The following is a 12,092-nucleotide window of genomic DNA, read 5'->3' on the forward strand; positions in this document are numbered from 1 at the left end:
ATACACAGCTCAAGGGGAGGTACTTGAGGGAGGGTAAGGAGTAAAAGACCATCTTGTACTGAAGGAGCCAGCAGTAGCAGAATTTTATCAGAAAAACTGTAACTTGTGGTAGCTAGCTGGAACACTGAATAGGGCAGCTAGAAGGTTGCGCAGCCTGAGCTGAAGGACATAGCTAAATACAAGGAAAGACCTTGCAAGTTCCCTGTCACCTGAAGCAGCCCTGCAAGTTCCTTGGGTGGGTTGGATGGGGAGGGGAGCTTGACTTGGATGCAGCCAGAGTTTCTGGACCACAATTGTTCAGTTGCAATCCTTCACTTAAACTACCCCAAGTCAGGGACTTGTGGCTCAGCTGCTCCCAACACTTACTATCAACCATTTCAAGAGGTAGCATATGATCAAGAGCCAATGATACTGAAGGAGGAAGTCCAAAGTACATTGAAAGAATTGGCAAAGAACAAGGCACCAGGAACTGATGGAATAAAAATTGAAATCTTTCAAGAAACTGAGGCGGCACAAAAGGCACTCACTCATCTATGCCAAGAAACTTGGAAGACAACTGTTTGGCCGACAGATTGGAAGAGATCTGTATTTGTGCCCATTCCAAAGAGAGGTGACCCAACGCAATGCGGGAATCATTGGAAAATATCTTTGATATCCCATGCTAGTAAAGTTTTACTAAAGGTAATACAGAAACAGCTACAAGCATACATTGACAGAGAACTTCCAGAGGTTCAAGCTGGATTCGAAAGAGGACATGAACCAAGAGATATCATTGCTGATGTCCGATGGATCTTGGCTGAAAGTAGAGAATGTCAGAAAGATGTTTACCCATGCTTTATTGACTACGCAAAGGCTTTTGATTATGTGGATCATGACAAGCTATGGACAGCATTGCAAAGTATGAGTATTCCGAAACACTTAATTGTGTTCATGAGGAATCTGTACATGGACCAAGAGGCAGTTGTTTGAACAGAACATGAAAACACTGAATGATTTAAAATTAAGATATACGGCAGTATTATATTCTTTCACTATACTTATTCAACCTGTATGCTGAGAAAATAATCTGAGAAGGTGGGTTATGTGAAGAAATACGTGGCATCAGGATTGGAGGAAGACTCATTCACAACCTGGGGTATGCAGATGATAACAACCTTGCTTGCTGAGAGTGAAGAGGACCTAAAACATTTACTGATGAAGATCAAAGAGCACAACTTTCGGTATGGATTGTATCTCGATGTAAAGAAAACAAAAATCCTCACCACTGGACCAATAAACAACATTCTTATTAATGGAGAAAAGATTGAAGTTGTCAAGAACTTCTTTCTTCTTGGATCTACTATCAACTTGACTCATGGAAGCAGTAGTCAAGAAATCAAACAACGTATTGCATTAGGCAAATCTGCTGCACAAGACCTTTTTAAAGTGTTGAAGAGCAAAGATGTCAGCTTGAGGACTAAGGTGCACCTAACCCAAGTCATGGTATTTTCAGTAACCTCATATGCATGCGAAAGCTGGACAGTGAATAAGGAAGACCAAAGAAGAATTGATGTTTTTGAGTTATGGTGTTGGAGGAGAATATTGAAAGTACCATTGGCTGCCAAAAGAACCAACAGATCTGTGTTGGAAGAAGTGAGACCAGAGTGCTCCTTGGAGGCCAGGATAGCCAAACTTACTTTGGATATACTGTCAGGAGGGAGCAGTCACTGGAGAAGGATCTCCTGTTTGGTAGGGTGGAGGGTCAGAGAAAAAGAGGAAGACCCCAGTGAGATGTATTGGCAACATGGCAGAATCAATGAGACATGGTAGAATCAATGGGCTCAAGCATGGCAACAATAGTGAGGTTGGCCCAGGATCAGGCAGTGTGTTGTTCTGTTGTGCATAAGGTCGCTATGAGTCGGTACGGACTCATTGGCACCTAACAACAACAATAGACTTACTATAATTAAACTTTTTAACTAAAAACTAGGAAAGAATTCTAAGGGCAGCTCGGAGAAACTTCAAGTAACCTACCAAGGAGAACTAATTAGACTAAGCTCTGATTTCTCAACAGAAACTATATGGGGAAGAAGATAGTGGGCTAACATATATAAAATTCTGAAAGAAAAAAAATTGCTAACCAAGAAATCTTCTACCCAGCAAAATTGTCCATCAACTATGACAACAAAATTAGGACATTTCCAACTAAACAGAAATTAAAAGAATTTGCCAAAGCCAGGCAAAAATACTAAAGGCAGTTGTTTGTTTGGACAGAGACTCATCAACAGCAGACAAAGACCTGAGAACCATACCCCTAACACTAAACAGAGGCCTAGACCTAGCCAAGATCTACTCATAATCCAAACCTAACTTCTTACTCCTATACGGCCTCCTCCCAAAAGAAAGAAAACTAAAATACAGCCCAGTTTAAAAGAATTCACTGAAAGACAGGTGAATATCATATTTTTAATAGAAGATATAAGCCTTAAGTGGCAATTGTGGTACTTGGTTTGTATTCTGCCTACCAGCACAACGCTTGGCAAATTTAATCCTTGTTTCTCGTCCAACTTTCCCCCACTTCCATCCTAGCACAGACTCTGTAAAAAGAATCTATATATTCACAGCCCATTTTGAAAATCAGTACATAATAGTCTCTTATTCCATCTCTGATTTTTAAACAATAAACTAGGGGACCATACTCTGAGAATCTCTGATTTAAGGAATTTTTTTCCTTTATGTCAATAGATTAAAGAACAAAAAATTGTTGTGGATGAACTTTCTAACCTGAAGAAAAACAGGGTAAGTGAATTATATATATAACTTATTCACATTTAATATTAAAATTTTAGAGAACTCAACATAATTTTTCATCAGCAAATTGCAAGATTGAAAATATGTCAAAATATATATTATTCATGAACTATAAATATATTTTAATATAGTTCATATCTGTTTATATTTGTGTGTGTATGTACATATGTTGAAGATGATTTTTCCCCATTACCTTTGGACCAAAGGATGCTAAGGGTACTTTGGTATCTTACAATAGGAGTCATTAATGATATTTTATACTTGAATTTGGTATTTTCTTTTGTAATATATTAACTTTATATACATGGAGAAGAGAGGGAACTATGTCTGTAAATGAATATGAATAATTGTTAGATAGAAAAAAAAAGATACAATTCTTATCACCACTCCCCCCCGAGAAAAGCAAAAAGCAATAACGTCAGTCTTTCAACTGCTTAATATGATTGTTTAATGTTTTCATGAGTAAGATATTGTCAAAAATTACATTTAAAACTCAGGAAAAATTACTTTGATCTTTCTAAAGCATTTAAAACACTATTTTATAACAGTTCGGACATTTCTGGTATGGCACTATAGGATCAGCACCGGACTGCAAACCAGAAGGTGGGCAGTTCAACCCCAGCTGCTGCTCCTCAGATACCTTATATAGGGTCACTAGGAATCAGAACTGACTTGAAGGCACTTAACAAAACAGACATTTCTAAAACTGCCTTTGAGGAATATTAAAAGTTAAGACAAAACTGATAGCAACTTTTGGAAGGCTCAGAGGCAGAATGTATTAGAGTTTTAAAACTCTGTTAACAGTGTGACCAAGTGTACTATTTATAGGAATTGATACTTAGAAAAGAATCCTGTATGTGTATGCACAATGATGTAATTACAGGGATATTTATGACACATTGATTTTATAACATTGAAAAGTTGATAGCATGGTAAAAATCTAAGATTTGAGAACTGAGCAAATCAAACTAACATTTTATATCCATACAGTAATACTATAAAAGAACAGTTATTAATATAAGAAAAGATATTCACAATACATTGTTGTTGTTAAGTGCCTTGGAGTCAATTCCAAGTCATAGCAACCCTTTACGGGGTTTCCAAGAAGCAACCGATGGGTTTGAATTGCTGACCTTGTGGTTAGCAGTCCAGTGCCTATCCTACAGTGCTACACCAGGAGTCCTTCATCATCTATTAGTCATTGATAAAAGCAAATTAGAAAAATGTACACATAATAGGAAACTTTTTGGTTAAAAGAAAAATAATATATGTGCAAGGAGAAGAAGAGTTTTGCTTCTGTTAACAGAAGCCATTTCTGGGTAATAAAATAAAATGATGGTCATTTATTTTGTTTGTTTATATTTTCTGAAATACTATACATATGTTATAAAACTGTAAGAATAAGTGGGGGTTATTCAAACTTTTGACAGCTGTTTGGATCAAATTTTGATATTAGCTTGAATTGTGTTTTACAGAAAGTCTATAAACAGCAGCAAAACAGCAACATATTCTTTCTTGCAGACCGAACAGAAATGCTTTCTGAAAGCAAAAGTAAGTTTTTTCAGTATCTACTATACAAATCCACAGAAGAACTTTTTAGACATTTATGGCGGTGTCTAAGTCATACTATCTAGATATTATTGTTTAAATATATCTACCTAAAGATTGGGATGGAGAAGTATTTAATTTGCTTGTTAATAAAATTAATATAATAGTTTGATTTTCTTTGAGTCTTCCAAAAATTAATCCATGGAGAAATAACTGGTGATTTGCTTCTATAAAAATTACAACCTATGGGGCAGTTCTACTGTCACATGAGCTTTCTATGAGTCAGAATCAACTTTTTGGCACACAAGATGTAAAAACTACATTTAGTTAGAAAGCAAGAGTTATCAACGTATATTTTAAGAGTTTCCATCCATCTAGGTATGAACAGCTGTTTGACAACTTTCCAACTTTGACTTTGTGTGAATTACTGTGAGCTTCCAAACTCTTGTGAGAATTAAGTAATATGGTTTATCTAAAGTGGTTAGTCTAGGGTCTGGGCCAAAATAAGCACTCAGTAAATAGAAACTATTTTTCTAAAACAAACATTTTTATTAATGACTTGTGAATTGTTATTGGCACTAGCAATAGTTCACATACTCAGAAAATATAATGTTAAATAATCTGTGGTACTCTATCAATTACAAGACAAATAAATATTCAGGAAGTTTCACTTAATAATTCTTCCTCTCCTCCTCCCACACAGATATATTGGATGAACTGAAAAGAGAATACCAAGAAATAGAAAACTCAGAGAAGACTAAAATCAAGAAATAGTCAACTTAATTTCACATAAAAATGTGTGGCATTTTTTGTTCCGTAAACTTTTCTGCTGAGCATTTCAGCAAAGGTTTGAATGAGAATTTACTATATAATCTTAAGCAACGTGGACCCAGTAGTAGTAACCAGTTGTTAAAGTCTGATGTTAACTACCAGTGTTTATTTTCTGGACACATTCTTCACTTGAGAGGTGTTTTGACTGCCCAGCCTATGGAAGATGAAAGAGGCAATGTGTTCCTGTGGAATGGAGAAGTATTTAATGGAATAAAAGTCACAGCTGAGGATAATGATACTCAAATTATATTTAATTCTCTTTCCTCTAGTAACAATGAATCTGATATTTTGTCACTTTTCTCAGCAATCCAGGGACCTTGGTCTTTTATATATTATCAAGCATCTTGTCATTATTTATGGTTTGGTAGGGACTTTTTTGGTCGACGTAGTTTGCTTTGGCATTTTAGTAATCTTGGTGAGAGTATCTGCATCTCTTCAGTTGGTACCCAAACATCTGGAGAGGCCAATCAGTGGCAAGAAGTTCCAGCATCTGGAATTTTCAGAATTGATCTCAAGTCTACTTCCATTTCTAAATGTGTGATATTAAAATTATATACTTGGAAATATAATTCTAGGGAGAATGTTAGCAAAGAATATGTTAATAGCCTGACTCAAATTACAGCAGACTTGCCTAGGTTTGTATCAGTGGAAACAAATGAAGACAAACTATATCTGGAAAAACCTGTTGTTCCTTTAAACATGAAGTTGCCACCAGCTCCATTTGAAACTCATTGCACTAGCATTTCCAGAGTCTTACCTACAGGAGAAACACTGCAAGTCTATCTTACTGACAAACACATGAAAAAAGTGGTTCAGCAGTTCATTGATGTCCTGAGTATCTCAGTTAAGAGACGTGTCTTATGTTTACAAAGGGAGGAAAGCTTGACACCAAATAAAGTTTTGAACATGTGTGGTAGGAAAGCAAACATTGCAATTCTGTTTTCTGGGGGCATTGATTCAATGGTTCTTGCAACCCTTGCTGACCGTTATATTCCAATTGATGAACCAGTCGATCTTCTTAATGTGGCTTTCATGACTAAAGAAAAGAATATACCAACTAGTTTTAACAACAAAAAAAATAAGCAGAAGAAACATCACTGTGAAATAGCTCCTGAAGAATTATCTGAGAATCTCGTTGCCACCACCAATGATCAATTTGATAAGCAATTCAATGTACCAGATCGAATCACAGGAAGAGCGGGACTAAAAGAACTACAAATTGTCAGCCCTTCCCGAGTTTGGAATTTTGTTGAAATTAATGTTTCTTTGGAAGAACTACAGCAATTAAGAAGAACCCGAATTTGCCAATTAATTCACCCCTTGGATACAGTTCTGGATGACAGCATTGGTTGTGCAGTCTGGTTTGCTGCTCGAGGAATTGGTTGTGTCGTGACACAGGATGAGGTGAAATCCTATCGGAGCAATGCAAAGGTATTTCTGCTTATAAGGACCATCTGAGAAGTAGATTTGATTGTTAAACTGCATTTAGGTTGTAAGAATATAGCATATTACATTTAAACTATAGCACATGCATCTGTATTTTTAAAAATTGAGTATAATTTTTATGCTTTGTCATATATTTGTTTCTTCAGAAATGATTTTGGGGGTTATAATTTTTTTTTAAGCTTTTGATTTATCCTGGTTGTTTCCCTTACTGTAGAGTAGGTAACATTTTTCATGTGAATTTCTTTCAACCTTAATATAGGTCGTTCTTACTGGAATCGGTGCAGATGAACAACTTGCAGGTTATTCTCGCCATCGTTTGTGCTTTCGGACACATGGGTTAGAAGGATTGAATAAGGAAATAGAAATGGAACTAGGTCGAATTTCTTCTAGAAATCTTGGTCGTGATGACAGAGTTATTGGTGATCATGGAAAAGAAGCAAGGTAATTCTGACTGTCAACTGGAGTGCTGGGTATTTTCATAGAAAGAATAGACTGTGTAGAGAATTTTAGATTGCTTTTTGCTTTGGAGACTGCTCAGATGAGTAACCATAGGAGTAGTGATATCTTGGTCCCGTGTTAACAAATGTAGACAGTTAAAAACAAAGCTAGAGGGAGGCTAAGCTAGCAGTTGCTTTCCAGAGTTGAATCTCCAAGGAATATCTTTTCACCGATTTTCAAAGGTGATATAATAATAATGATTGATTTCAAAACTAAAATGAAAACAGTTTGTAAAAGTAAAACAATGAAATACCAATAGAAATTGTTTAAAGGGTTTTATTTTGTTTTAAATGTTTACTTTCCTCCCAATAAAGGGTATAGCTTTCTCTTCCAATTTTATAAACCTGGCTGTACCTCTGTGGAATTTCTGTATTGATTTGAATGTTGTTAAATGCTGTCAAGTCGGTGCCGACTCACAGCGACCTTATATAGGGTTTCCTCAGAGTGACGGGTAAGTTGAAACCTTGCTGTTGAAACCAACCTTGTGGTCAAGTGCTTATCCTACAGTGCTGCTTGCATTGCCCTGTATATTTCTGGAACACAGTGTAGCCATACATTGCAGATCATCTAAACTTTTCCATGAAGCCAATGCACTTTTGTACGTTTTTTTTGTTAAATTTTGAATTTATTTGTACAAAAGTGCTTCCAAATGCTTGCGAAAAATAGAATTAAAAGACTGGAATTTTTCCAGGAGCTTTTTGATGCCCCCTCATTTGTACAATTTTGTACAAATTTTGATGACAGTAAACAAGTATTTGAATAAAACTTTTTGAAGTACAAAGGAAGATGTGTCATTTGGTTATGAAGAACAGACATTGTCCAAATAGTTTATTAAGTGGTGGCTTATTTCAAGGGTACAAACATACATAAATAGCACAGATGGAGCCTCATGAGGATTGGAACATCTTGCTACACCTACTACTCTCTCTGAGGCTTGTTGTTTTTCTCTTGACTCTTTTACTTTCTTTCCACTGAACCTTAGCTGGCTGTATACAGTTGCCATTCTTATATTGCCATTGTGACATGTACAGAAGTTTGGACTGCTATGATTCCTTTATAACAAATGCCACATTACATAGTCTATACATTTTTCCATTTGCTGCATGTGAGAGAGAGAGTGAGATTCATCCATTAGCTCAATTAAATTAGATTAAAAGCAGTTAATTTTAACAACTCCTTATAAAAAATCTTATGATACCCTCAGGTAAAAAAGTATAAAAATAATGTTTAAAATAGCTTATACAGAATTGTAATTAACAAACACCATTATAATGGCTAAATTCTAAATAACTAATTTATTATGCATCTTGGAATATGTAACAATAATCTGTTAGTAAAGTCTATTTAAATTATCTTTTTCAATTAATTTATTTTTATAAAATATATTTTATAGTAAGTAAGTGGTTACACGAATCAGGCTGCGAACCGCAAGGTCAGCAGTTCGAAACTATCTGCGGGAGAAAGATGAGGCTTTCTGCTCCCGTAAAGATTTACAGCCTCAGAAACCCTGTTCAGGGTCGCTATAGGTCGGAACCGACTCGACGCACTTAACAACAACAACAATTATCTGTAATAAAATGGAAACCCTGTCATAACTGTTGTACTTTGAGGAATTTGGACAGGGATTGTTTTAAGCAATAAAAAGGACAAAATTTTGTTGGAAATTAAGAAAGCTAGAGGATCAGAAAGTTGTTTGTTTTTTAAATTCAGTATTTTGTTCTATATTACACCAATTTATTTCTATTTAAATAATTTTGATACCATAAAGTTTTACCATAAGTGTTTCACAAATGCAGCATTGTGTAGCTCTTCTTAGCTCTCAAGTTCAATTTCTTTAGATAAGATAAAGAACAGACTCTGATTGAATAGTTGACTAAAAAACTATGCTTGTTTACAAGGCATCCTCAAAGACACTATGTGAAACAATCTGAAATTATTTCTTGATACCATAGACCTAATTTATGTATTGAGGTTTAGAATATTTTGTAGCAAATAAAATTTTGTAGTACAATTATTCATGTTGAGAAACTTTTAAGTTTTTTAATGTGGTTAAGCTTTAACTGTAAAATTATGAGTCACTAGAATATTTTTATTTGAGAAAACTATGACTGTTTTTCTCTGAAAATCCTTGGGTGATAAAAATGATTTACTCAGTATTACTAACCTAAAGGTTGGTGGTTCACACCTACTTAGTGGCACCATGGAAAAAAGACTTGGCGATTGTTTGCATAAAGATTACAGCCAAGAAAACCCTACTGAATAATTCTACTCTGCAGTACATGGGTTTGCCATAAATTGGAATTGACTCACAGCAAGTTTAGTGTTTGGAGTGCCCTCTAACTAGGAAACAACCTTTACAGGGTCGCCATGGGTTGGAACCAACTCAAGGACACTTAACAACATTAATTAACATAAATGTTACCGTTGAATAAAATGAATCAAGAAATACTCATTACACATGGATTTTTATAATGATAGTCTATCTATCTATTTATTTTAGATTTCCTTTCCTGGATGAAAATGTTGTCTCCTTTCTAAATTCCTTGCCAATTTGGGAAAAGGCAAATTTGACTTTACCCCGCGGAATTGGTGAAAAACTACTTTTGCGCCTTGCAGCTGTGGAACTTGGTCTTACAGCCTCTGCTCTTCTGCCAAAACGAGCCATGCAGTTTGGATCCAGAATTGCAAAAATGGAAAAGAATAATGAAAAAGCATCTGATAAGTGTGAAAGGCTCCAAGGAAATTCCTTAGAAAATCTTTCTATTGAAAAGGAGATTACAGTATAATATGGTTTCACATTTGCTACTGATAGTTATGTAAAAATAAAATACTCTGTTGTTTTATTGTTATATAATTTCATGGTTTTAAAATTCTTTAGTCCAACTGTGTAACTTCTTAGTAGCCGCATCCAGATATAACTCAATCTGTTGTTACTGCTGTTGTCAGGGACCATGGTGAGAAAACCTGGGACCTTGGAACATGGAGTGGGAACATCTGAATGAACGTCTCTGAGGGTTTTGGCTCTTCATACTCTTCTCAGCCCTCAGAGGTGGCCCAGAACCCCTTAGTGTTATCTAGCACTTCCCTTGTGCTTGAAGATAATTGCTAAAACCCCTCCCTGACAAGGCAACAAGTACCTCCCTCCGGAACTGCTTTCACTACCTTTGCTGACTACCAGATCAATAACTAGGGTTAAGTCTGAGCATAAACTTGGGAAGAAAAGAAAAGATTATCACTAAAGAAGCTGTAAATAGTAGCTACCATCCTGGTAGGGGCCAGAGTACTCCTGGGGGATTTGGATTTTGAGCGTATTTGATCTGGTGGCCCAGAATATAAAATTGGTTAAGCAAGGAATCTTTGATTTAGGAAAACTTTTTTGGAAGATAGAATTTAACACCCTGACAGGGACACCAGGGCAAATTATAGTAGGGTGGCTCTTAAAAGCCCTGGATAAAGTGATGGCCAGTATTGAATGAAGTTGCCCTGAAAATGGTAGAGAAGTGAATAAAGAGGCTTAGGGAAGGCTTAGGGTATGCTGGAATGGATACATATGAGAGCAAAAAGCCCACGGACGATTACACTCGGCAGAAGGGGTGGAGGGCATGGCGTTTATCAAGGTAGTTAGGACTGCACTGAAGAGGGGCACCCGCATCTCTAGGAAGTTCAGTGTGGGCTCTTCTCTGCAAGCCAGGTTTGAGAGGCAGTCACAGCTGGACTTTTTAATGTCACACCCCAGTTGCTATGATAGTTCACAAAGTAGAGATAGCCAAGGAAATGGTTAATGGAGCATAGCATCCATAGAAACAAAATGGGCTGCTAACAAGGGTACTTTACATCTATAATCAAAAAAAGAATGGAGCAGTAGGAGACTGAGGGTGGTTTCCCCAATTCAAAGTGATGATCCCTTACTCAGTTCTCAGACCTCAGCCAAATTTTAGATCCAGAATCCACTGGTTGAAGAGGCGGCTGGATCTCAAGAGGAATATCCTCAACAAGGATTTCCCCTGGTCTTACCCTAAGTACATACAACTACGTAGGTGATTGCCTTGTAGAAAGGGTAATCTAATTAGGCAAGTAGACAAGGAAATGTCTAGACATTTCAAGTACTCAGGGGCACAGATACATGTCTGAGTATGTTTGCCATTCCTCAACCTATGCTACAGCCTGATAATTTAGGATGTCTGAGTCACAGACAAATCCCAGACAGCATAGTTAATATCAGCTAGGGAACCACTTCACAGCAAAGGAAGAAGAGGAATGGGCCTGTGATGAAGTTCTATGCTAACCCTTAAATAAATGAACAACGCTTTCCTGAGACTTGAGAACTCTGGGTGTATCAACAAAAAACTTACGTAATTATATGTGTATATGTAGATTCGTAAAACTTCTAAAAGAAAAATGACATTTGGACATCTCTTACCCTAAAAACAACAATCAAATTTACGCACATAGCAGCTAAAACATGATAAAATTCTGTCCCCAATCACCAAGAACCTTCATGTCGCTAAATTTTAATGGAAGAGTTTCAGTTCTCATCTCCCCTGATGTAGCAGCAACATCCAATGAATGACCTTGGCCACTCCCTTATTCTTGAAACACTTCTCTTGGCTCCTGTCATCAGTCTTGATTTTCCTCCTGCCCTCCTGTCTCCTCTGTTTTTGCTGGTTCCCTCTATCTGGCTTATGAATGCTCAATTTCTCAGGTCTCCATCTTAGGCTTTCAACTCAGTATTCTGTATTCTGTCCTTTGGAGATTTCAACCATTCTCATGGCTTAAATAGTCAGGAAAGCAAATGAAGTATTAAATTAGACAAATCTACTTGCTGCATAAGACCTCTTTAAAGTGTTCAAGAGCAAAGATAATCAATTTGAGAACTAAAGTAGGACTGACCCACGGTGATGATATTTTCGTAGCCTCATATGCATGTGAAAGGTGGACAATGAATAAAGACCATAGGAATTTTCATGCATTTGAATTAT

At 36.4% G+C, this 12,092-nt stretch overlaps 1 protein-coding gene across 1 annotated transcript; it reads left to right on the forward strand.

The window, feature by feature from the left end:
- The first annotated feature begins 2,724 nt into the window (after positions 1-2,724).
- Positions 2,725-9,986, forward strand: ASNSD1 (asparagine synthetase domain containing 1). The gene is made up of 5 exons (XM_006864039.1): positions 2,725-2,778; positions 4,266-4,341; positions 5,042-6,600; positions 6,875-7,056; positions 9,614-9,986. The coding sequence occupies exons 3-5, from the start codon at positions 5,134-5,136 to the stop codon at positions 9,897-9,899; spliced, it is 1,935 nt and encodes a 644-aa protein (XP_006864101.1). The 5' UTR covers positions 2,725-2,778; positions 4,266-4,341; positions 5,042-5,133; the 3' UTR covers positions 9,900-9,986.
- Positions 9,987-12,092: the final 2,106 nt, after the last annotated feature.

Source organism: Chrysochloris asiatica, unplaced genomic scaffold (assembly GCF_000296735.1).
Source record: "Chrysochloris asiatica unplaced genomic scaffold, ChrAsi1.0 scaffold00059, whole genome shotgun sequence".
Classification (NCBI taxonomy): Eukaryota; Metazoa; Chordata; class Mammalia; order Afrosoricida; family Chrysochloridae; genus Chrysochloris; species Chrysochloris asiatica.

What these genes read in the sequence shown, in the direction of transcription:
- ASNSD1 (XM_006864039.1), top strand. Translation starts at nt 5,134, where the DNA reads ATGTGTGGCATTTTTTGTTCCGTAAACTTTTCTGCTGAGCATTTCAGC. An exon ending in CCTATCGGAGCAATGCAAAG is followed by an intron (nt 6,601 to 6,874) that starts GTATTTCTGCTT and finishes ACCTTAATATAG; the next exon opens with GTCGTTCTTACTGGAATCGG. An exon ending in GATCATGGAAAAGAAGCAAG is followed by an intron (nt 7,057 to 9,613) that starts GTAATTCTGACT and finishes TATTTATTTTAG; the next exon opens with ATTTCCTTTCCTGGATGAAA.